The sequence below is a fragment of the Vicia villosa genome, linkage group LG3 (genome assembly GCF_029867415.1).
Source record: "Vicia villosa cultivar HV-30 ecotype Madison, WI linkage group LG3, Vvil1.0, whole genome shotgun sequence".
NCBI lineage: Eukaryota > Viridiplantae > Streptophyta > Magnoliopsida > Fabales > Fabaceae > Vicia > Vicia villosa.
In genome coordinates, this window is record NC_081182.1 from 57,017,664 (window position 1) to 57,042,492 (window position 24,829).

Consider the following 24,829-nt stretch of genomic DNA (forward strand, 5'->3'; position numbering starts at 1 on the left):
CCAACAAAAACACCACTGCTGACAAGGCAAACGCCCATTAAAACACCACTGTATGACCTTTATTTTCGAATTTCTAGTGTTGTGTTTCCATAGGGGCGTTTGTTTCACGTATAAAAAATTAATTCCATGAATAATTTTCACATGACATTTTAAGAAATAAATTTTTATAAAAAATGTTTGGGAAGTATTTTAAAAAGCTTAAGAATCTTTTATTTTTAAATTATTTTTAATTAATAATATATTATAATTATAGATAAAAAATAATAATTATAAATAAAATAGTAGTGGAGGTAACCAATTAAATTTACATAAAATTTGGTGGTAACCGCTGGGAATAAAAAAATTCTCACACTTACGAGAGGAGATTAGAAAGGCACTAAACATGAGAAATTCTAGGAACAATATTTTATTCCTTTATAACAAAGATATGTATTTTTATTTCTAACCTTAAATTTTCATGAATATATTTTGTATCCATGAAACAAAGGGACTCTAAGATTTTTTTAATCGGCATGCTCCACAATTAACAAATATGACCTTTATTTTATGTTTGTCCTTTACACCTTTAACAATCTTTTGAATAAAATACTCATGTTTTATTATTAGGTTAATAGTAGTTTACCCCCTGTAATATGAGCGTGTTTTGGTTTATCCCCCACTATTGCCAAAGGCAGATTTTGTCAACGGTTTTTTTGAAAAAACCGTTGCCAAAAGGTAGGGAGGGGAAAAAGCAAAATTCACTAACATTACAGGAGGGTAAACTACTATTAACCCTTTATTATTTGATTTGGAATGGATCCGGAAGAATGGTTGTAGTTGGATAGGAGAATGATGTGAACTCATCTCCTTAAAGGTGGTCAATGGTGGAGCCAACATATAATCAAGGGGTGCAATTACACCCACTTAACTTTTGGAAATTTTTTATCCTACCAAGTTGAAAAAGAATCTATTAAAAATTCAAAAAAATATCCTTCAATTTTCGGAGATGAATTTTCATACGTATTCTGTGTAATTCAATAATGTACAAAGTTAGTGTCACCCTATTGTGAAATCAAATTTTATTTCGGAGATGTATCTTCAGACCAATTAATTTAATATAATATTGGTTGAGCATCCCAGTGAAGATTCCGAAAATGTATTTTCGGAGTTTTGTAGCGGGAATTTGAAAATCGGTCACCTTTGCATGTCAAGCTTTTCCGAAGATGCATCTCCAGAAATATTAAACGTGAATTTGCTAAAAACATCCACCTGCGTGATCAGTCCCCATACCCATTTATTCTAAAAACCCTTTCCAAAAACCTTTTCATTCTCAATCAAGATTTTCACTCAAAAACTTCATTCTCGTGTTTCATCATATCAAAAGGAGTATAAGAAGCTGAAATTCAAGGTAAACTTCATTTATTTCAAGCCTCATTGTCCACATTAATCTTGTGTTGGAGTTGAAAAACTTACGTTTAATCCGAAACTGCATTCCCGGTTTAGTATGAAATTCTTCAAAAATACAATTTCGGATCCTGTATGTCTTCATTTTCCAGCTGTCTATTTTCAATAATAGCTGTTTTTAGGTACATAATCTTTAATCTCCACGTTCACTACAACTATCTTTCTTGAACCATTAACTGACTTGGGCGTTATAGTGATAACCATGCATGTACCCCCCTTTGAATCGTCTTATCGAAGATTAGCAACACCGATTCAAGTCAGGAATATATGCAACGCCGATTCAATACTCTTCACAAATAAATGCCAAAAGGCCTGGAATATATTACACCCAAAATTTTATATTCCTCGACATTTCAATAAAACAATGATCTTACATCTTATCTTCACCAACATTGATGACGATGAATCAGATTCAAAATTTGTTATATATATATATATACATGTTTCGGACACGGGATATTTATAAGAACTCGGCCTATAGCATGTAATACTCATCTGGCCGAGCACTAAGCTCTACCCAGCAAGCATGTAGTCCAGCCGGGAACTGCATGTAAACAGAAGTTGGGTACTAACCCGGAAGCCGAGCGTTATGAGTCATTACAGGCAGTTACGGACGTTACAAAAACCTTAATGACCATTAGAACAAAGACTTGCCTATGTATAGAGCCATCAGAGAATGGAAATAATAACCTGATCCACCACCAAAACGACTTACACAGGGGATCCCATACGAGGGAGAAGCCATACACTCTCTTGGGACACGGTGCCTAACCCACCGCTTCCAAATCCCCTAAGTCAATCACTAAATCATCCTTTCCCGAGGTTCCCTCACCTTTGAGGGCAAGCTCCTCGGAATCTGGTTTTTTATGCAAGAACAATACACATAAATATTCTAGGTAAACAATGTAATATTCTGCGTAAACAATAAATTTATTAATATTCTGTAGTTTGTAACGAGTTTTAAAAAAACTATCAATCTTACCCCTTAGTTCTAGTGATAAATCGAGAGGTATGATGTGCTAGTTTTGAATATATTAAAAGTGCATAAGCTGGGGTTCAAACCCATGTACATAAGCATTTTTCCCTATGTGTTTTAAAAACCGAGGGGTAAATTGGAAATTTTCATGACGCCCTTCGTTACTTCGCTTATGTAGCCGAGGTTAAATGTATTTTGCGTCCGAGGTGAAACATGTTATTTGTAGTAATGTCATTTGTGTTTGAAACCCTTTTGAAAAACTCTTCCATTCTCTATCAAGATTTTCACTCCAAACCTTCGTTCTTGTGTTTCATCACATCAAAATGAGCAAAAGCATCTAGAATTTAAGGTAAAGATCATTTATTTTAAGCCTCATAGCTCATATTAATCTTGTTTTGAAGTTAAAGAACTTACATTTGATCCGAAAAATGTATTTCTGGATTCTATATGAATTCTTCCGGAAATGCATTTTCAGAGTCTGTCACTTTTCATTTTCCAACTGTCTGTTTTCAATTTGAGCTATTTTGGAGTATTTTATGTTATTATTTTCATTAGATGCGGTGCACCCCGAGGTTTTCCCAAAACCTATTGTGTCTACGGATGCCAAAAGTGTTGTTGCGAAGGAGGCATGTTGTGAATCTTGTTATGAATTACGACAAAATTCAATATCAATTTGTGAGGCAAAGAATAGTAGCAACCAAAATAAATGGTCTACGGTAATAATAATTCCTACACAGATAATATAACAAAATAAGGCGAGAAAAAGACGAAGGTTAGTTTATCCAGTTTGATCAAACATATACTCTTGGGGAGATAGCAGCTCTCTAATTCACTATACTCAGAAAGTTGTTACAAGAGATTACATATGAGTTACAAGAAAATAGTCTTTTCCTTCACATTCCTAAGAACAACCCTGAAGGCGCCAAAAAATTAACCCTATTTTCTACCCAAGTGTTTCTGAACCTCTTCGACCTTCAATATATGAATAACCTAAACCCAATGTGTAAATAAGTGTTTCCCAATTCCCTAATTTACTTAAATAACTCCAAAGGTTTTCCAAAAACCTATTGAGTCTACGGATGCCAAAAGTGGTGTTGTGAAGGAGGTATGTTGTGAATCTTGTTGTGAATTACGACAAAATTCAATATCAATTTGTGAGGCAAAGAATAGTAGCAACCAAAATAAATGGTCTACAGTAATAATAATTCGTACATAGATAATATAACAGAATAAGGCGAGAAAAAGACGAATGTTAGTTTATACGGTTTGATCAAACGATATACTCTAGGGGAGAGAGCAGCTCTCCAATTCACTATACTCAGAAAGTTGTTACAAGAGATTACAAATGAGTTACAAGAAAATAGCCTTTGCCTTCACGTTTCCAAGAACAACCCTGAAGGCGCCAAAAATTAACCTTATTTTCTACCGAAATGTTTCTCAACCTCTTCAACCTTCAATATATGAATAACCTAAACCCAATGTGTAAATAAGTGTTTCCCAATTCCATTGGGTAACTCCAAAGGTTTCCCTTGAGAATAGCCAAGACCCTATGTTATGTCTTTAAACATGTGTGCTCCCTTGCTGTAAGCTCTAAAATTGTCACACATACAATTAAATATTAGAAAAATTATTTGTTATTGATGTCATGTCACAAATATATGTTCTCAATGTAAATAGGATATATATATATATATATATATATATATATATATATATATATATATATATATATCACAATGGATCTTCTCCTTCCCTCCATCCCTCTCCTTCAACCAAAACACATGTAATTGCATAGAAAGAATTGAGAAAAAATGATAAATAAAATAGGAGAGAGAAAATAATAGAGTGAGAGAGAGAGAGAGAGAAAGAGACATAAATGTGAAGGAGATAGTTGGAGAGAAAATTGTGAAGGAGAGGATCCAAACCCATATATATATATATATATATATATATATATATATATATATATATATATATATATATATATATATATATATATATATATATATATATATATATATATATATATATATATATATATATATATATATATATATATATATATATAAAGTGTATTACTTATTCAATTGTAACATACTACTATTATTTATAGTCAAATTCTATTGATTCAGATATTTTTGTAAATGATACTTAAGCAAAAATAATATTTGTATACGGAAAAAAATCTATTATTGATTTAAATATCTTTATATACGAAAAATGATATTTGTTATCCAAAATTTTTTTATTCAAAAACGGTATACGGAAAAAAACTATTATTGATCTAAATATTTTTATGTAAACGATTCATAAACATAAATAATATTTGTATATTGGAAAAATATATTACTTATCTAAATATTTTTATATATGAAAAATATTATTTATGATCCAAATAAATTTTATTCAAAAAAGTGCCGTGACATAATGCTTTGGACCACCACATTTAGGGGTGGACAAAAATCAACCACCCGAAGATATCCGACCGATCCGATGGAAGATTTTTGACGCGGGTCGGATTCAGTCGGTTTGCGGGTAATGGCGGAAGAAAGAAAAGGGTTGAGGCGGGCCTACACGGTCGGATTCGGAGTTTGGTTTTGGGTCCGTCGGAATCCGAATCCGACCGAAGATAACAGTTAGTGATAACGGATAGGCCCAACGTATTTCCAGAATCCCCAGCCCAAATTCTATATCTTGATGCTTTGAATTTTACAAACCCTAACCATTCCTTAGCCCAATCTGAAAATCTATATATTGGCCCTTTAAATGTTGCAAACCCTAGTTCATCTCCCAGCGGCCGTCGTCTTCATCTCCCAGCGGCCGTCCTCTCTTGCTTTTGCTAGGTAACATTCTTCCTCTCTTCTTCTCACTCTCTAATATTCAATTTCAACTTTCATTTTCCTTTCTTTTAATAACTTGGCTTGAGAGATTTGTATGAAAGTAAAACCGAAACTGTAACCATACGATTTTATTTTTCAGTTAGACGTTGTGGTGCTATGAACTGCTGTCTCCCACCACCATCTCCGCTATCGCAGTTCTATTCATCTCAGATTAGATTATGATTAAGGTTTGTTGTTGATTTATAATGAAATTAATGATTTGTGATTAAGGTTAGAGTTTTTTAAAAATGATTTAGTGTTGTTGATTATGTTTATTGTTTAGATATTTTGGGTTCAGATCTTGATTCAAGTATGCAAGAGCTCTTACCTGAGATTCCTCTCTGGGCGAAGACACCTGATTATGAACGAGTTAGTTTTGGTTTACTTGTTCTGAGCTTTGGATTTTGATGCTGTTGTGTTTGATTGGTTATTGATATTTGAATGTTTGATCAGGTTGATTGGTTGAACAAGTTTTTATTGGATATGTGGCCTTTATTAGAGAAGGTATTTGACTGATCCTATGATAAAGTTTGTGTTTTTATTATTAGATGATGATGAGGATGTTGATTGTTCAATGGTGTTTTTGTTTTTATGCATAGGCAATTTGTGGGATGACTTGAACTACAACAGAACCAATATTTGTTGATTACATTGAGAAGTATCAGATCAAAGGAATTGAGTTTGATCAGTTGACCCTTTGTATTCTTCCTCCTATTATCTGCAGTAAGTCGTGGATCTTTTTGTGCCAATATTTTGTCTTATAATCCAAAATTCAACAATTTCAGAAGAAATTTCACATATAATTTGTAGAATAGTTGAGGTGCAAGGTGGTATATATTTTTTGGCATAGACCATAATTATTGTTGTAGTAACTATTATAACTTGTTCAAATTTTTATGACAGGAATAGGTAAACATTTGATCCTTTGCTCTATCAATTGTTTTTTGGTCAAAATGATTAATAGAATTCTTTATGACTTGTTTGTTATTGATTTTGTTTGTTATTGATTTATTGTTTGTTGTATAAAGCTCTTGTTGCAGATCTCATATTGGTGTTATTGTCTTATGTTTTATGGATGGAAATAATTTAATACTATTATGAATATAAGAACATTAAGAATATTCATTTATTACTATTATCAACATATTTTCTGTAGACTGTTTTTGTGTGCAGATTTGATATTAACATAAGAACATTCATTTATTATTATTATCAATATAAGAACACCATTATCACTGTTTTTGTGATTCTAAACTGTTAAATTTGTGATTCTAATTTGTGATTCTAATTTTTATATGTTGCAGAAAACTAAATCATGTGCAATTGAAGGATGGAAGAACCTTTGGTAAGGATATTTTAATGGCCTTGATTCCATTGCAAGAAAAAATCTATTTTTGATTAAAATAAGTTTTGTAAAATTGTTTTCCATTATATTAATTTATCTAATATCTCTTCTATTTATTATGCAGGATTCTTTTCTGATTGGATTACATCATAATAAAGCTGTTTTGAGAGAGACATATTCAAGTCTATTAAATATTAAAATAGAATTTGAAGAGAAAAAAAATGTTGAAAAAGATTATATTCAAGATATGGAATATAAATTGCTAATGAGATGAAGTATCATGCCATTTATTTTAGACTTGATAACATTTTTTATTGTTCAATTAATTTTTGAATAATAAAAGTTAGATAACTTTGTTTTTTAATGGAAGAATTAAATATAATAGTTTAATTAAATTGGAATAGAATCTCAAAATAACTTAATTTTTTTTGTAATTAAAAACTGAACAAAAATCATTTAATTTCTAAATTTTAAAATGGATATAAGAAATCAAAGATTTAAGTTGGGCCATAATTTATACTAGCCCATTAATTAATTAGCTGAATATATAAAAAAAATTGACTATTTTAAATTTGGGTTTAAAATTGATATGATCCAATAACTGCCTAACCGAAAAAAACCGATATAATAAACCGAACCGATTTTAACCGAACCCGAAAAAAACCGAAATTAAAAATGGTCGGAATTGGGCCATTATATGTCACCCGAGGGTTGGGCCGGATTGAGGTTTTGGGCCCGAACCCGATCCGGTCCGAACCGATGTCCACCCCTAACCACATTTGTGGGTGTGACACTTTATCCTCTTTTGTCTTTTTGTTGAGTTAATGATATTAACTCTTTATAAAGACTTTCAAAGTGAGTGAATCTTTTAATGTGAGACTTTATTACATGCATTTATTAGCATTTACTCACTTTCACCATTGTCATTTTAGAACACAACTTGTAATTTTTATTGAATTAATTACAACACTTTTGTGCACTACAAATAAAAGTCTATTAAGAAACTTGCTCTTGAACTTCCTCATTCATAACTTGTAAACTGGATCAAGTCCAAGAGATAGAGGCATTTTCTCATCTCAACAAGTGTTGCTTAACATAACAAGCCTGCAGCATGAACAATTGCAAGAAAGCATTAGCAAAAAAACCAAGAGTAAAAGGGTACATTCATACAAATTGCCATGACTTTTTTGTGTTACCACAAGTTGGAATCTTATTTCAAAAAAGCATATGCTTAGTTGAAGTGAATTTAGTACGGTCGGTACAAACATTGGCTTTGGGTTCAAGTTGAAAACTAACCGCGTAATTGAAATTGCAATTTGAACTTCATGTGAATTTAATCATAAGTCTAATACACACCGATTCAATTACAAATGAACTAAGTTATGAATAATGTTGAATCAAGTTTGTTGCATTGCAATTTTCGTATAGCCATACATTCACCTTTTTACAGCAAATATAAAGTTCATTCCAAGACAGTCACACATATTATGGAACTTAAAGAAAAGTCGCAACTCATATTTGATCTGAACCATGAGCAAGACATCATGCACATGCATAACAAACCACTCTAACCTTTAATTGACGACATCAACTACAACAGAAGTAGAAGCAAACAAACAGTGACCATGTTCAAATACCAAAGCTGCCAAAGCCTGCAATATCAATACATACCAATACAGAGTCTCAATTATGCAAAAGGCAATGCAATCCAAACCAAGACAAAACATGAAGAGTTGTACTCCAACTGTTAAGAATTCAAAATTTCCAGCAGTAAACAATATTCATGGTGATCAATAAGTTTAATAGGGAATGTGGAGTGAAGTGTAAATAGCAAATTCAATTCAGAAATTTGTTTATTCTAAACTAATATTGCAAGAAAATAGGAATTTCTATCCACCTCATCAATTTCAACGGTTACACACAAAATCCCAGAAAAATAAGAACCTCTCAATCCACGATTTTTTCACACCTAAAAACTCTCTAACCCTCATTTATCTCAGTCCAACCTCAACTCCTAATATTTCTGAGTCAAAACACTCCCTTATTTTTCTCAAGTCCCACACACGTAACAGGGCTATTTTCCATCATTATTTTATCTGCAGAAAAAACAACCGAGCTCTAATTTCTTACTCAACAAAAATCTCCCAAAACCTATTCATTTAAAGCTCTCACTACCAAGAAATATTAGTGAAAATGAAGGAACAAAAGGAAACTCACCGAAGAGACTCGCCGGCACCGTCGAGCCAGGTACTTTGAATCATTCTCTTCACGTTTTTTTCATGCCATATCGTGTGTATCTGTGTATATAATCGTAGCCCCAAGATGATTTGCAAATTGGCTTCAGGAATAGCGTTTAATTTAGTTTTTACTAAAAGTTAGGGTTTGAGATTTGGTTCGATTTGGAGGATTTAGGCTCAGAATTAGGGGAAACCGATAGTATATCTGAGTTTATAAGGTAAGAGTTAATGGGGGAGGGTGTCCGTTTTAACTCAGGGACGATGACCGCCAATGCCGTGGGCGATTGCCGGCACGACGGTCGGCCTTAGTGCTCCGATCGAAAGGAGAGAGCATAGGGAATAGGTGAGAACGGGTTGGGCCGGACTTGGCCCAAGAACTTTGGGGTGTGTTTGTTTCAGAAATTAAAAATGCAAAAAAAACAGTAGCATTGTATCTTTGTGAAAAACACACAATATTTATATAAACACATAATGTTTAGGTACATTTTGACCATATTTCAGCGTATGAAAATATATTCTAACATGATTTCACAAATGAAATTGTGAAATTATTGAAAGATAGAATGTTGAGATATGTATCTTATATGATAAAATCTAGTTGATGGTAAACATTATGAGAATAATAGATTCATACGTCATGTTCATCCAGAATGTCGAGTTCTCTTCGAATCTTGAAGAAGGGTTCTTTGGCAAGCGGTTTTGTAAAAATATCTGCTAGTTGATTATGTGTATCAATCAATGAAACTTTGACGTCTCCTTTTAGAACGTGGTCGCGTAGGAAGTGATGTCGTATGTCAATATGTTTGGTTCTTGAATGTATGACCGGATTCTTTGTAATATTGATCACACTTGTGTTGTCACACTTTAGAGGAATGCATTCAAGCTTTACGCCGTAGTCACTAAGTTGTTGTTTTAACCATAAGGTTTGAGCGCTATAAATTCTTGCTGCAATGTATTCTGCTTCAGCCGTGCTAAGTACGACACATGCTTGTTTCTTGCATGACCATGATACTAATGCATTACCTAAGATGTGACATGTTACACTTGTACTTTTGCGATCGGTTTTGCAACCTGCATAATCTGCGTCAGAATAATCAAGTAAATCACATACACTACCTTTTGGATACCATAGACCGACATTTGTTGTTTCCTTCAGATATTTCATGATTCTTTTTACCGCCATGAGATGAGATTCCTTCGGATTTGCTTGAAAGCGGACACACAAACAAACACTAAACATTATGTCAGGACAGTTTGTCGTCAAATATATAAGTGAACTAATCATACCTCGATATTTTTGTAATATTAATAGAGACACCAGATTCATCTTAATCCACATAAGTTCTGGATCCCATTGGTGTAGACATTGTTGTACAATTATCCATGTCAAATCTTTTCAACAATTCTTTACAATACTTGGATTGGTTGATTAAGATGTCATCCTTTAATTGTTTGATTTAAAGTCCAAGAAAATAATTCATTTAGCCATCATAAACATCTCGAATTCTCCTTGCATTATTGATTAGAATTCTTTATATAATTCTTTGTTTGTTGAACCGAATATGATGTCGTCAACATAGACTTGAACTAATAAAGTATGATTTTTAATTTTCTTTATAAACAAAGTCTTGTCAACTTTACCCTTTTCAAAACCTTTTTCGAATAGAAAGTTGCTAAGACGATCCTACCATGCTCTTGGTGCTTGCTTTAAGCCATATAGAGCCTTTTTCAACTTGATTACATGCGAGGGATTCTTGAATGGACGTCAAAAGCGCCTTCTTAAATGGATACATAAATGAAGAAGTCTATGTCAAACAATCCCCGGGCTTTGAAGACTTCAAGAATCCCTCGCATGTAATCAAGTTGAAAAAGACTCTATATATGGCTTAAAGCAAGCACCAAGAGCATGGTATGATCGTTTTAGCAACTTTCTATTCGAAAAAGGTTTTGAAAACGGTAAAGTTGACAAGACTTTGTTTATAAAGAAAATTAAAAATCATACTTTATTAGTTCAAGTCTACGTTGACGACATCATATTCGGTTCAACAAACAAAGAATTATATGAAGAATTCTCATCAATAATGCAAGGAGAATTCGAGATGTCTATAATGGCTAAATGAATTATTTTCTTGGACTTCAAATCAAACAATTAAAGGATGTCATCTTAATCAACCAATCCAAGTATTGCAAAGAATTGTTGAAAAGATTTGACATGGATAATTGTAAAACAATGTCTACACCAATGGGATCCGGAATTTATGTGGATCAAGATGTATCCGGTGTCTCTATTGATATTACAAAATATCGAGGTATGATTGGCTCACTTTTATATTTGACGGTAATCCGTCCTGACATAATGTTTAGTGTTTGTTTGTGTTTCCACTTTCAAGCAAACCCGAAGGAATCTCATCTCATGGCAGTAAAAGGAATCATGAAATATCTGAAGGGAACAACAAATGTCGGTCTATGGTATCCAAAAGGTAGTATATGTGATTTACTTGGTTATTCTGACGCGAATTATGTAGGTTACAAAACTGATCGCAAAAGTATAAGTGGAACATGTCACATCTTAGAAAACGCATTACTATCATGGTCATGCAAGAAACAAGCATGTGTCGCACTTAGCACGGCTGAAGCAGAATACATTGCAGCAGGAAGTTGTTGCGCTCAAACCTTACGGTTAAAACAACAACTTAGTGACTACGGCGTAAAGCTTGAATGCATTCCTCTAAAGTGTGACAACACAAGTGCGATCAATATTACAAAGAATCCAGTCATGCACTCAAGAACCAAACATATTGACATACGACATCACTTCCTACGCGACCACGTTCTAAAAGGAGACGTCGAAGTTTCATTTGTTGATACACTTAATCAACTAGCAGATATTTTTACAAAACCGCTTGCCAAAGAACGCTTCTTCAAGTTTCAAAGAGAACTCGACATTCTGGATGAACACGACGTATGGATCTATTATTCTCATAATGTTTAATATCAACTAGATTTCATCATATAAGGTACATATCTCAACATTCTATCTTTCAATAATTTCACAGTTTCATTTGTGAAATCATGTTAGAATATATTTTCATATGCTGAAATATGGTCAAAATGTGCCTAAACATGTTATCTTCATATTATATGTGTTTATATAAAGTATTGTGTGTTTTTCCCAAAGATACCATGCTATTGTTTTTTGTATTTTTGCATTTTTTGTCCTAGGTAACCGGTTACCTGAATTGAAGTAACCAGTTACCACATTTGTTTTCTCACTCTCTTCACTTCTGGAAGCGCGTTTCGCATTGAAGTAACCGGTTACATGCTTCAAGTAACCGATTACCCTGTACCGTAAGTGACTTCTTCCTCTATTTTTATTGTCGGGTCAAAATTTAATAAATGTTTTTATTGTTGGTTGTTTATTATAATTCATTATAGTCAAAATCTTATCTCTTCCACCTACTCTTGGAAATCACATCTATTACTACCCACTCATTTTACTCCTTTTACCAACATTTTATCTTTATTACCCACTCACCAATACATAGTATAAGTAACATCTCTTTCACATCCAAACACATAAACTTATCAGAAAAGCACTTTTTCTCTTCAAAGACCCATTCCGAAAATCACTTCTCAAAACCCTAACCTTCTCAACGCAAGCTCTCTTCCATGGCTCTTTTAAAAAGATCAAAGGGGAAAGGAAAAGCTAATGCAGGATCCTCCAACCCATCTGCTGATAATGATGTTGAGTTTGTTGATCCTCCCCTCAAGACTAGAAGGTCGTTGTTTGCTTTCCGAAATTGCTCTCTCACACCTCCAAAATATGGTAACCTTGTTTCCTTCCCAACTACAAGTTTTGATTTTTCATAGGTTGTTGAACTTTCAAGGAATTAGTAACTTTATAGAAGAATTTGGTTATGTGTATCCTGACATTGTGAAAGACTTTTATGGAAAGCTTAATGTTACTAGTGATGGTACTGTGTCAACTCTTGTGAAAGATACTGAAATTTTGCTAACACAAGAGGAATTTGGGGCTTGTTTGGGTATTCCATCAACCGGTGTTAGGCTCCGTCAAGGTTTTACTTGTGTCGATCAAGAATTTAGTGAGTATGAGAAGTTGGGTTTTTATTATAGCATTAGCCTTGTTTTTGAAGAAAAGATTATTAGCAAGCAATCGGCCTCCTCTAGAATTCACCTCTACTCCGCAACTCTATCGGTGAGTGATAGGATGCTACACTATTTAATTGCTTACATTCTATTGCCAAAGCATTCGAATCACTCGCAAATTAGTGATCTTGACTTGCAACTCATATATGCAATTAAGAAGAAAATCAAAGTAAATTAGACATATTTGATCATGTTTAACATGTTGCGTCAAAAGAATTTTAATGGTGGACTTCCTTATGCTGGACCAATTTCAAGAATTTTTGAACACTATGAATTTCCGTTGAGATGGGAACCTAAAGTTGAAATGACTGCAAAAAAGAATGAAATCACAGTTAACGCGGCCAACAAAAATATGGGGATATTTCAAGATAAAGATGGTGTATTCAAGCATCTTGCTCAAGGTTCATCATCTTCACAAGCAGCCCCAGCTCCAAGGAGGCTTTTCAAATGAGTTCCTCTACAATCATATGCTTGGCCAGGAAGCTCGCTTAAACCAAAACATCAACACCCGTTTTGACAACCTTCGTTCCGAATTTCTTACTGCACTTGCCAATAAAGACCAAGATGATAATGAGGAAGAGATGGACGACGATGATAGTGAATAGATCGTTTATGTTTATGTTCTTTAACTTATATCATTGCTTAATAATGTCTTTTATTTCTCGTGTCGTTTTTGTTAAAAACTAAGTTATGTTTTGTTGAAACACTATGTGTTTTATTATGCTATGGTTACAATTGTGTGTTATGACTTATATGATGCATATCTTATGTATTGTTCTTAGCCTATGTTAGCTTTTACTTCTTTTCCCCATCCTTTTTGATAATAACAAAGGGGGAGAAGAGGCATGTTGTTTGCTTGTCCAAATTTTGCAACCATATATTAAACAAAATCATTGATAAATGGGGAGTTAACAAGATAGGGGGAGCATGCTTATTATGGACAAACAATAGCTCATGCACTTCAAAAATTTTAATAGTTGTCATCATCAAATAGGGGGAGAATGTAATCTCAAGTTTCTCCATAATTACATGAAGCATTTGTTTTGATGAAGTCAACAAATATCAAAAAGATGAGCGAAAGAACTATGATGGCATTTGGATCATTTGCAATTTTTATGAAGATTAGACTTGTGATTGATCTTCAAAATATTTGGTAAAAGCTAAAACTTAAACATTGATATTTTAGTGCTCAAAATAGTTCACCTTTTCATACATATGAGTTACCCTATCAAGAAATGTCTTTGCTTTTGTTTCCAAGCCATTTTCACACATTTTTTCACCTTTTATCTTCAGAGTAACCGGTTACCAGAAAGCGAGTAATCGATTACCTCAACTTTGCAGTGCCACTGTTTTATTGTTTTTGGCAGATTTTAGGTGAAGTAACCGGTTACCTCAACCAAGTAACCGGTTACCTGGGCAAATATTTTCAAACTTTAGAAAGTAACGTTACATGGTATTGGTTACCTTATTTCAATAATCGGTTACCACCGAACCAATGAGATTTTTTTAGCCTGTTTTAAATCGAAACGAAATTATATTTCAAACCTTTAACAATTGCATTGTTCCATCAAGATGCAACCATTCTAAAGGGTGTAGAGTCATCTATAAGTACTATACATATCAGATTTCAAAACCTCACCTCTTTCATACAATTTATAAACTTTATTCTCACAAAATTTCTAAACAAAGTATTCCTCATTCATAAACTTTCATTGAGAAATTTTCTGCATTGTTACATACATATTTCAGAAAAAAATTCTCATATATTCATATACCTTGAGCACTAATATATCCTTGTGAATTGTTTTACTTGAAAGATAAGATCAATCTAATGATTGATACATTGTTCTACTATCCAAATTCTTATATAAAATCAATTATATTTGTTGTAACTTTACTATCCAGGATTGTTGGAGGCAAGATAGGCACTTAGAAACCTGCGCAAAATTCCTAAAATGCCCCTATAAGAACAGTTGGAAATGTGTTGAACAAGTTGATACTTTCGTGATGAGTCCAAAATATGTCACGCGCCGTAACTTTGTCCTCACAAGTTCTGAAGCTTAAAACGTATTGGTTATCACCCAAAAGTTTCAAAAGGTGTTGCATTTCCGACCTCGGCCCCATTTTCATGACATTGAGATTATACTGTTCATTGTATACTTGCTTGATATTTGAAACACTATCTGGTCTTTTTCGCTTCAAATTGGCAAGTATGTTTCTCGGCGCAATTTTGATTATTGATAATTCCGAAATAGCATCCTTCGTGAGACAACCGACACGCAATTGGATGCCCGTGTAGCTTAGTTTCTAATGAGTGATTATGAAGTCCACAAATGACGCTAAAACGCCATAAATCGTCAATCCTACGAGTTACGCGCAACTTAAACGGACACATACACTTTCTTGATCCCGTGTCATCGTGTTTTAACACCCGGATTGGTGGAACATACTTCCCATCCTTCTCGCAATTCAACAGAACAAAAGCTTTCCTTCTACTAGTGCCATTGTCAGACCTTAATATCACAATGTCAAATCCAAGTTTACTAGCTTCATTTTGGACCCAATCTAGCAAATGTTCACGACAAGTGAAAGTCATATCATTTTTTAATTATGGTCGAACATCCACCAAAACGGTAATCGTTTTAACATTGTTAATCGGCTCTTTATGCTTAGCATCTACGTTGACCTCTTCCGGGACTACTAACTCATCGCCGACAATGTTGTCCGGATGCACCATACCTAACATATGCAAAAAACATAAATGTTAAAACTGTTTTTTTAATTCTACAACAGAGCTTATTTCGGAAGTGCACTTCTGAAAACTGTTAGGTGGTGTATTTCTGAAGTGCATTTCCGAACTGATGCAGTTTCATCAACAACAAATCAGCAACAATGTAGTGGAATAAGAGATGAAATGAAGATACTTTACCTCAAATTGTAGCTTTCTATGCTCTCTTTGGTATGATGAACCACTTGAAACTTGATTTGGAGAAGAAAAATGGATTGAAAATGATGGAGGTTTTGGAGAGGGTTTGAGTTTTTGTTTGGAGAAAAATGAATGAAATAGTGAAGGAAGGAAAAGGTATATGAAGGGTTTTTTCGGAAATGCATCTCCGAAAATAAAGGATAATTTGGGGTTTTCAGCAGGGGTCTTCATTCCTTGGGTGTGTATAAAAAAAATTGTCTAATCTATTATATAAGAAAATAACATGTTTTGGAAATATCATCTTTGCCCTTTTGATTCTACAGCTTGCCACGTGGATGGTTTCACAAGCCAACATTTCAACTGCTTCTCTTTCCATGCTATTTGGTTCTACTTTAACATTTTTTCTCTCATTGATGTTAAAGTAAAACAAGTTTCTCTCTCATTGCAATTTTTATGTTATCCAAATAGTGAAAAAATCATATACAATATTATTTAATTATATTTTTCCCTTTTGTTGCAATTTAAATAAAGATCAACAAAACAAAAATAAAGTCATGTATAGTAACTCAATCAGAGTTATAGAAAAATGTATAGTTATTAAAATATAGACATGTCAGGTTGTAGGTTGCACCATTGTTTTAGAAATAGTATTAATATAATAATAAATAAATTTATAAATTTACGTTTCTAAATTTAAAAGTTTCCAAATCGACCAACAATTAAATTTAATTAATGATAAAACAAATTTACTTTTTATTAGCTAATTAAATTAAAATTATTGTAAGTATATAATAAAAATTATTAATTGTTAAATGAATTTAGTTTATACAAGGCTATTAAAATGTGTTTATTTCAATTATTGAGAAATAGATATTAGTAATAAATTGTATATGAATCTAAAATTAATTAATCTTTTTTATCATAATAAAGTGTGTCGATTTTCAATGTTTAAGCCGTTTCCCATTCATTCAATCTAGAAGTGTATATTAAACTAAAATGAATTGACCTTTACTATTACTACTATAATATTTCTCAAAAAATTTTTTATTAAGACTGAAGACCCATTTTGGTCCCTCACAAATATTACACGAGCCAAATTAGTCCTTCACAATAAAATAGACCCAATTTAATCCCTTATAAAATTTAACCGGATCATATAAGTCCTTCTGTTAATATTTTTTTCAAATCAGTTTTTTCGTAGTTTTAAACCGTGACTGGATTGCCACGTTGGATTTTATTTTATTTTCATTTTTAAAATTTTTATTTTTAATTTCATTTTTAAATAATTATAAATTAATAATATAAAAAAGTCAAAATTGTTTCTTATAAGGAGTTGAACTTAGGCCCGTGTATCAATATGATCTCGAACCAAAGTCTCTTCAGATTAAATGACAGTCAATTTAATAAAATAGAAATTGATTTGTCTAGTTGTTATTGATAGTCACTTTACTAACCGTAGAAATTGATTTGTCTAGTTGTAAATGATAATCACTTAATTAACAGTAGAAATTGATTTATCTAGTTGTAAATGATAGTCATTTTACTAACAATAGAAATTGTTTTGTCTTGTTGTAAATAATAGTCACTTTACTAACAATAGAAATTGATTTTTCTAGTTATAAATGATAGTCACTTTATTAACGATAGAAATTGATTTGTCTAGTGGTAAAGTGAAAATCATTTAACTTGAAGGGACTTGGATTTGAGACTTCATAGATAAAAATTTATGTATAAAATTTGTTAATATTAGTAGAAATCATGAAAATTACTTATTTAAAAATTACTTTATAAGAAATAAGTTTGGCTTTTTTGATATTATTCATTGATAATTGTTTAAAAATGAAATTAAATATAAAAATTAATTTAATATTTAAAAAATAAAAAAAAATCCAACGTGTCAGTCCAGTTACGGTTTAAAAGTATGAAAAGAACCGGTTTAGAAGTAGGAAAAAACCGATTTGAGAAAAATAGTAGCAGAAGGACTAATATGATCCGGTTAAATTTTGTAAGGGATTAAGTTTGGTCAATTTTTTTGTGAGGGACTAATTTGACTCGTGTAATATTTGTGAGGGACCAAAATGGGTCTTCACTCTTTTATTAATTATATATTTAATTATTATTTTTTAAGGTAAGACATTAATCTAATAAAAAAACATACATTTGAAGTAAATGCGCGGGAACATGAAGTTATTGATCAAAATATTGATTATTAACGAGACATGAAGTTATTGATCCAAATATTGATTATTAACGGGACATGAAGTTACTGATCAAAATATTGATTATTAATGGGACATAAAGTTACTGATCAAGATATTGATTATCAATGGGACATGAAGTTATTAATCAAAATATTGATTATTAACGGGACATGAAATTACTGATCAAAATATTGATTATTAACGGGACATAAAATTACTGATCAAAATATTGGTTATCAATGAGACATGAAGTTATTAATCAAAATATTGATTATTAACGGGACATGAAGTTACTAATCAAAATATTGATTATTAACGGGATATGAAGTAACGAGACATGAAGTTACTGATCAAAATATTGATTATTAACGGGACATGAAGTTACAAATCAAAATATTTTTTAAGGTACACAGGGACATGAAGTTATTGATCAAACTAATATTTGTACACGGGAACACGAAGTTATTGATCAAAATACTAATTATTAACGGGATATGAAGTTACTGATCAAAAATACTTTTTTATTAATTATACATTCAATTATTATTTTTTCACGAATAACGAAACATTTTTTTATTAAAAAATAACATTTGAAATAAATGCGCGTCCCGTAACAGAACCCGTGCGTTGCACGGGTTTGTTACTGGTTTGTTAGATGATCTTAAATAGAGGCCCATGGGTCAGTGAAAGGAACCGTGAGAGTCTTGGACTCATAGTTGCAGGCCTATAAAAAGTGACCCCAAATAGAAGCAAAAGGCATAAGTGACAATCACACACCAAATAGACATAAAGAAGCTCAAATCATAATAGTCATTTTGAGATACACATATATGAATATTAAAGAGATTTTGACACTTGAAAACCGACTAAATTTTTTCACTTTATGAACAAACTCTCAAGTCCAAACATTCAAAATTGCAGTAGTCTTTATTAGAATAAAAAATATATTTTATAAATTTATTAAATAATTGATATATTTTTTATCTATAACTAAATATATTAATTATTCAATAAATTAAAAAAATAAATTCTTTTAATAATAGAGATCGGAGAGAGTAATAATTTACTACATCAAAACACTTAATTTTGTAAAATTGAAATAAATCACCTTCATTTTGAAGTACATTCACCAAACTTTCACATTCATTTTTAAGTACATGCACCAAATTTTTAGAGTAATTCTTTTTTTGGGATGGGAAAAAGGATGTTGAGAAAGAATGAATATGATTGTGAATGCACATGAAGGAAGTTGATTCATCCGTTATCACGGTGGGGTATGATTATGAATGATGAGGTGAAAAAGTAAAGTAAAAACCAAATGGAAGCACTTATGCACACGTAAAAGAAGGGAATCCATCATGATCATAATCATCATGAACATGACCAATTTGTAATGATACCCACCAAAGAATACATAACCTTCATTTTCCTAGACAAAATAAAATGATTACTCACCGCAAAATATGCATCTCATTCCATCCTCTCCCTTTGGTTTTCACAAACCTAATCATTCACATAACTCTATAGTCTATCATTATATCATACTCATGATGAACACCTCCTTTTCAAAACAACCCAATTCTTTTTTTTTTCTTAAACTGGAAATCACATTCTCCACTCCACCACTCTTTTTCTTCATTTGTCTAGTTAACTCGTGTCTTAAAAAGCATCAATTAAAAAGTTTAAAACTCATTTTATCAAATAAAATCTATACCATTCTAGATTATAGAAATTTCTATTTTTTAACCGAAACACACATTGTTATGTATATATTATTTCATCTGTCTCAAAATAAAAGTTTTTTAAAAAGTTGTTACACACATTAAAAAAATTATTGAATAAATAAATATATTAATTTTACAAAGTTGCCCTCAATTATTATTGATTGTCATAAATCTATAGTATGATTTAATAACTTCAAAGTAGTGTAGACTATTATTAGGATAAAGTTGGTAGAAATTAATTATCGTCACATTGAAAAAGTAGAGATTCTTATTTTATAATAAATTTATTTGTCGAAAAAGACACTTATTTTAAGACAGAAGGAGTACTTTCAACATGTTAATAAGTTTAATTACTTCATGATTCATTTCTAAGTGTTATTTTTTGACTTTTTAAACAATAATTATTTGGTTGTTGATAGTCACTCTTGTGTTTACTGAAGGGGTTTGATCCAATGATTGTTGGAGGGGGAATTTATAGTAGGGAGCATTGATACAAAGTTGAGGAACAAGCACCTTTTTGAGAGACACACCACTTATCCACCTAAAACCTTAAGGTGATAGGTGAGTGAGTTTTTCCACTTATATATGCTTAAGTCTCCACATTCCTATTCAATATGGGACTATTTCCCCACTTACTCACACTTTCTATATTATTCTAACACTCCGCCTCAAGTGTGAGTCCACAATGCTCACCCTCACACTTGTACCACCGTTTTCGATACAAGTTAGCTGGTCCCCTTTTCGAACCAAAGGCTCATGATACCATTTGTTTGAGCAATAATCGAGAGAGAGTCGAGTTCGGGAGCATTGTTAATTTCTGAGACATTCCGCTTGAGCAACACACCTTTGTGGGAGACACACCACTTCTCCACTTAAAACCTTAAGGTGATAGGTGAGATGGTTCTCCCACTTATATATGCTCAAGTCACCACATGCATTTCTAATGTGGGACTATTATCCACACTCACACTTGATATATTCTCAACACTCCCCCTCAAGTGTGAGTCCACAATGCTCCCCCTCAAGTGGAAACTCCTCTTCCACTTACACTTGTACCGCCGTTGAACACACTTTAACGGGACACTCTACTCACATGCGGAACACATACCAACGACCATGTGGAGATACTTTCGATACAAGTAAGTCGGTCCCTTTCTCGAACCAAAAGGCTCTGATACCATGTTGGGGGGAGTTTATAGTAGGGAGTATTAATACAAAGTTGAGGAACAAGCACCTTTGTGAGAGACACACCACTTATCCACCTAAAACCTTAAGGTGATAGGTGAGTGAGTTCTCCCAAAGGTGCTTGTTCCTCAACTTTGTATCAATGCTCCCTACTATAAACTCTACCAACCGGTTTTGTAAGGATGAGTTAGGTCAAACTCTAATATGGTATCAGAGCCTATCGATCGGACCATGGACCGCCCACCGTTAATATCCACGCACCAAGCCAAAAAGAGTGTTGGGCGTGAGGGGGTGTATTAGGAATATCCTAAAGTCCCACATTGGTTAAAGATAGAGCATTGAAAGAGTATATATAGAGGGACACTCCTAACTTTACCAACCGATTTTGTAAGGATGAGTTAGATCAAACTCTAATAGTGATATTTCTCTCTTTCACATATTTGGATCTTTTCTCTATGTTTCTCTTCTCGCCCTTCATGTAACATTCCATCCTCGACGTTATTTCCTCCATTAAGTTTGAAGATTTTTGGGTGAGTGACTCACTGAAATGTCTAACTTTGAGACAATTATGAAAGACTCCTACGAACATATCCTAATTAGGGCTCACCATCTTGATGGTGACTTCGTTTAAACATGCTAATTACTCTAAATTTCCTTGACGTTCCTTGAAAAAGCTTGAAGTGTAAACCTTATAGTGTTTGCTAGGAAAAAAACTGGTGGATTAGTTTTTCGTAATAAACTAAGGTTGCCACCTTTGGAGTTCTAGAGATGGGCTTTCATTTGAGTGAATATCATGCCGCCACCTTTGGAGTTCTAGAGATAGGCTTTCATTTGAGTGAATATCATGCGCTTATGATCACCATATGTGTCTTGAAGGTGATGACTGAAAATTCTAATAACTCACGCTTGATGTCTTACTAGATGTTATGACATCCACAATTACACAGCACAAAACGTTAAAACAGAAATGCATAAAAACAATAAAGAACACACAGGATTGTTTACCCAGTTCGGTTCAAACAACCTACTCTGGGGGCTACCAAGCCAGGGAGGGAATCCAATATAAGCAGAATTAATTCGGAGTTAAACTCCCCCGTTTATAACTCCTCACTTAAAACCTACACAATGTAATTCCAATCTATTCCTAGACCTGAGTATCTCCACTCACCCCCCCTCAATCATAGCAGTGATTACAAATAAACATTAAACAAATTCAGAGAGAAGACACACTTCAAAAACACACCTTGATCTGCTTAAAAGCTTCAGTCAAGAGACATACACTCGTGCTTAAAAGCTTAGAGTGACAATTAACAAACACCTCAAAAATACACAACTCCAAAGCAATCATCTACGTGATAATTGTTTGGATCACAAGTAACAGGAACAACACCCACGGTGGAAACACAGAGAGTATAATGATCTTCACGTTAAAAAACTCTGCCTCTAAAAGTAGGATACGCAGTCGTCTTATAGTCAGTAGGCAGCAGGACTTGGGCCATGGGCCTTCCACACATAAATGAGGGTTAACCAAGTTAACCTAATTTCCACATCAACTGAGTGTTCTCGTAAGCTGTAAAATCGAGATAATTTAGCACAAATCATACGACACACAATATATAGTTTCCTAAATAGTAGCCTGAGATAAATAAGGGACCATAACATCTTAAAAAGTAACGGCTACTACTGTCAGACACAGATGTCATGACATCGAGCATGACATCCAACAAAACATGTACTAGCTCAAACGAACAATCCTGCATACTTCCACACACATACCACAGGAATGTTTTACAAAAAAATACAGCCAATATAAAAACATCTACAATGACATACTCACGGTCACGGGGGTTGTTTTCCTGTCAAATGTCACTAGAGAGGGCGACTTGAAATTATCTAGCACAAGAGCTTCTCGGATTTTGGCATAGAGGTTTGGGTGTTCAACCTCTATTCCATAATGAAACACATAAGTGTGTCTTTATTGTTTTTATTGTTGTTGATAGTATGGACAATGCTTGTATGTTCTAGTTCTAGCAGCGTAATGTACCCATAGTAGTCTGTATCTCTACAAGGCTTCGTGATTTCCATAATTGGATGCAACATGTGTGTCCACCATTGTGAAAAGGTGTCTATGTAAACAATTTTTTTAAAAAGGTGTGGCCTAGGAAAGTTTTATCGAGGCCTTACAATGTGCGCCGACTACACTTGTTATGAATACAATAGTATGAATCGGGCCAAAGATAAAACAAAAAGATCGTGTATAGGTGACAAATAAGTAAAGACAAAAAGTTACCAGCAAGTTGCAGGTCAAAGATCTCAACCGTTGAATATAAATAATAATAATAATAATATATAGATGGCTAAAAACCTCACTTCTTCATGGTGGTAAAAAACACCCTTGCCCATGCTAAATGCCACTAAAAATCGCCCATGATATTTGTCACCCTTTTTATACTGGATGTTTGAAATGTATGATTGCAAGTTTAATAGAACTCATCAAATTAACCCTTACGGAAACACTCATTGTTTATCATCATATTACTTGTTGGATCGTGTTACTTTCAAACATTTTTAATAAACAACCAAAAATTACAAAACCTTTTGCATGTTTTTATTTTTAGCCTTTTTAGGTTAGTCGATCTTCATTCCTTATTGAATCTCAATCACTTGATTTTCGAGGACAAGATTCTCCTATATGAGTTTATACACTTCCTAAGACATCGTACTTCACCACAAGCTTAACCATCTCCTCCATATCCAAAATTTTAAGAGGAAGAATTGAGTTGGTACTTCGGTGAATCCTATTGTCCTGTTATGGTATCTCTGTCTATTCAAGAAGACATTGTCAAAGTTGATGAATTATTGCAAGTAGAAACACCAATAACCTGAATAAAGAGACAACCATAATGACTTCTTTATTTTGGATAGGATTGGTCGATGGAGTGCCCATTACCCAACAAACATTTTTTAGCCAAGTACTTTTTTTTGGGCTAAGTGATATGTCGAGGATTCATTTGGGATTCGAAAACTAATACAAGCATACATCTCACGGTCTTCAAAAGACACATACATTACATGCGAACAAAAGTAGCCATGGATGAAGCTTATGGAGACCTTGAAGAGGAAAATAGGGAAGCCCTTCAAATATAGAAGGATATTAACAACATGAAGATATCTTTGAATGAGGAGCAGGAAAAACATAAAGAAAAACATGGAACATTTAACTCTAGAATCCTTACAACTAGATGAAAAGTTAAAGACAACCAACAATAAAAACAATTGGATTTTATGGTGAAACGACCTGCATTGATAGCAAGATGAAGCCATTGATAGCCAGAAAGCATGTATGTAGATAAACTTTCAAGATAACTACACGAGTTTGGAATTCAAACATCAAGAGTGGGAATAGTTAAAAATTTCCCTTGCAAAAATAGGTCATATAACCTTACTCATTTGGTAGAACCATTACTTAATCCTAAATTTAAAAAAGATAAGTCTCCCACAGTTGAGCAATCTGATACTCCCAGAGTTGAGAAATCTGAGGCTCTCCAAGTTTAATGAATGATCGTCGAAGAATACAAGTTAGAAGAAGACTCCACTATTGTGAGTCATCATCTTCATCACATATAAGATTTCAAGCTAGGAGGAGGAATAATTTAAAATCCAACCTCTTGATCCTTTAAGCTCTTATGTATTTTTCTTTTATTTTGATAAATAGATAACATGTAGCTAAAATTCCCTTCGGGGTA

General features: G+C 33.0%; 2 protein-coding genes and 1 long non-coding RNA gene across 3 annotated transcripts; 1 reads left to right on the forward strand and 2 right to left on the reverse strand.

Moving 5' to 3' along the window:
- Window positions 1-7,056: 7,056 nt before the first annotated feature.
- LOC131655824 (uncharacterized) lies at window positions 7,057-9,291 on the reverse strand. The gene is made up of 3 exons (XR_009299889.1): window positions 8,861-9,291; window positions 8,216-8,295; window positions 7,057-7,747 (listed from the first exon to the last, which is right to left on the reverse strand). It is a non-coding gene; the product is annotated as an uncharacterized LOC131655824 (long non-coding RNA).
- Window positions 9,292-11,110: 1,819 nt separating this feature from the next.
- Window positions 11,111-12,128, forward strand: LOC131658117 (secreted RxLR effector protein 161-like). Its single transcript, XM_058927450.1, has 2 exons — window positions 11,111-11,627; window positions 12,103-12,128. Exons 1-2 carry the CDS (start codon window positions 11,111-11,113, stop codon window positions 12,126-12,128), a joined length of 543 nt encoding a protein of 180 aa, XP_058783433.1.
- Window positions 12,129-15,226: 3,098 nt separating this feature from the next.
- Window positions 15,227-15,643, reverse strand: LOC131658118 (uncharacterized). The gene has a single exon (XM_058927451.1). The coding sequence runs from the start codon at window positions 15,641-15,643 to the stop codon at window positions 15,227-15,229; it is 417 nt and encodes a 138-aa protein (XP_058783434.1).
- Window positions 15,644-24,829: the final 9,186 nt, after the last annotated feature.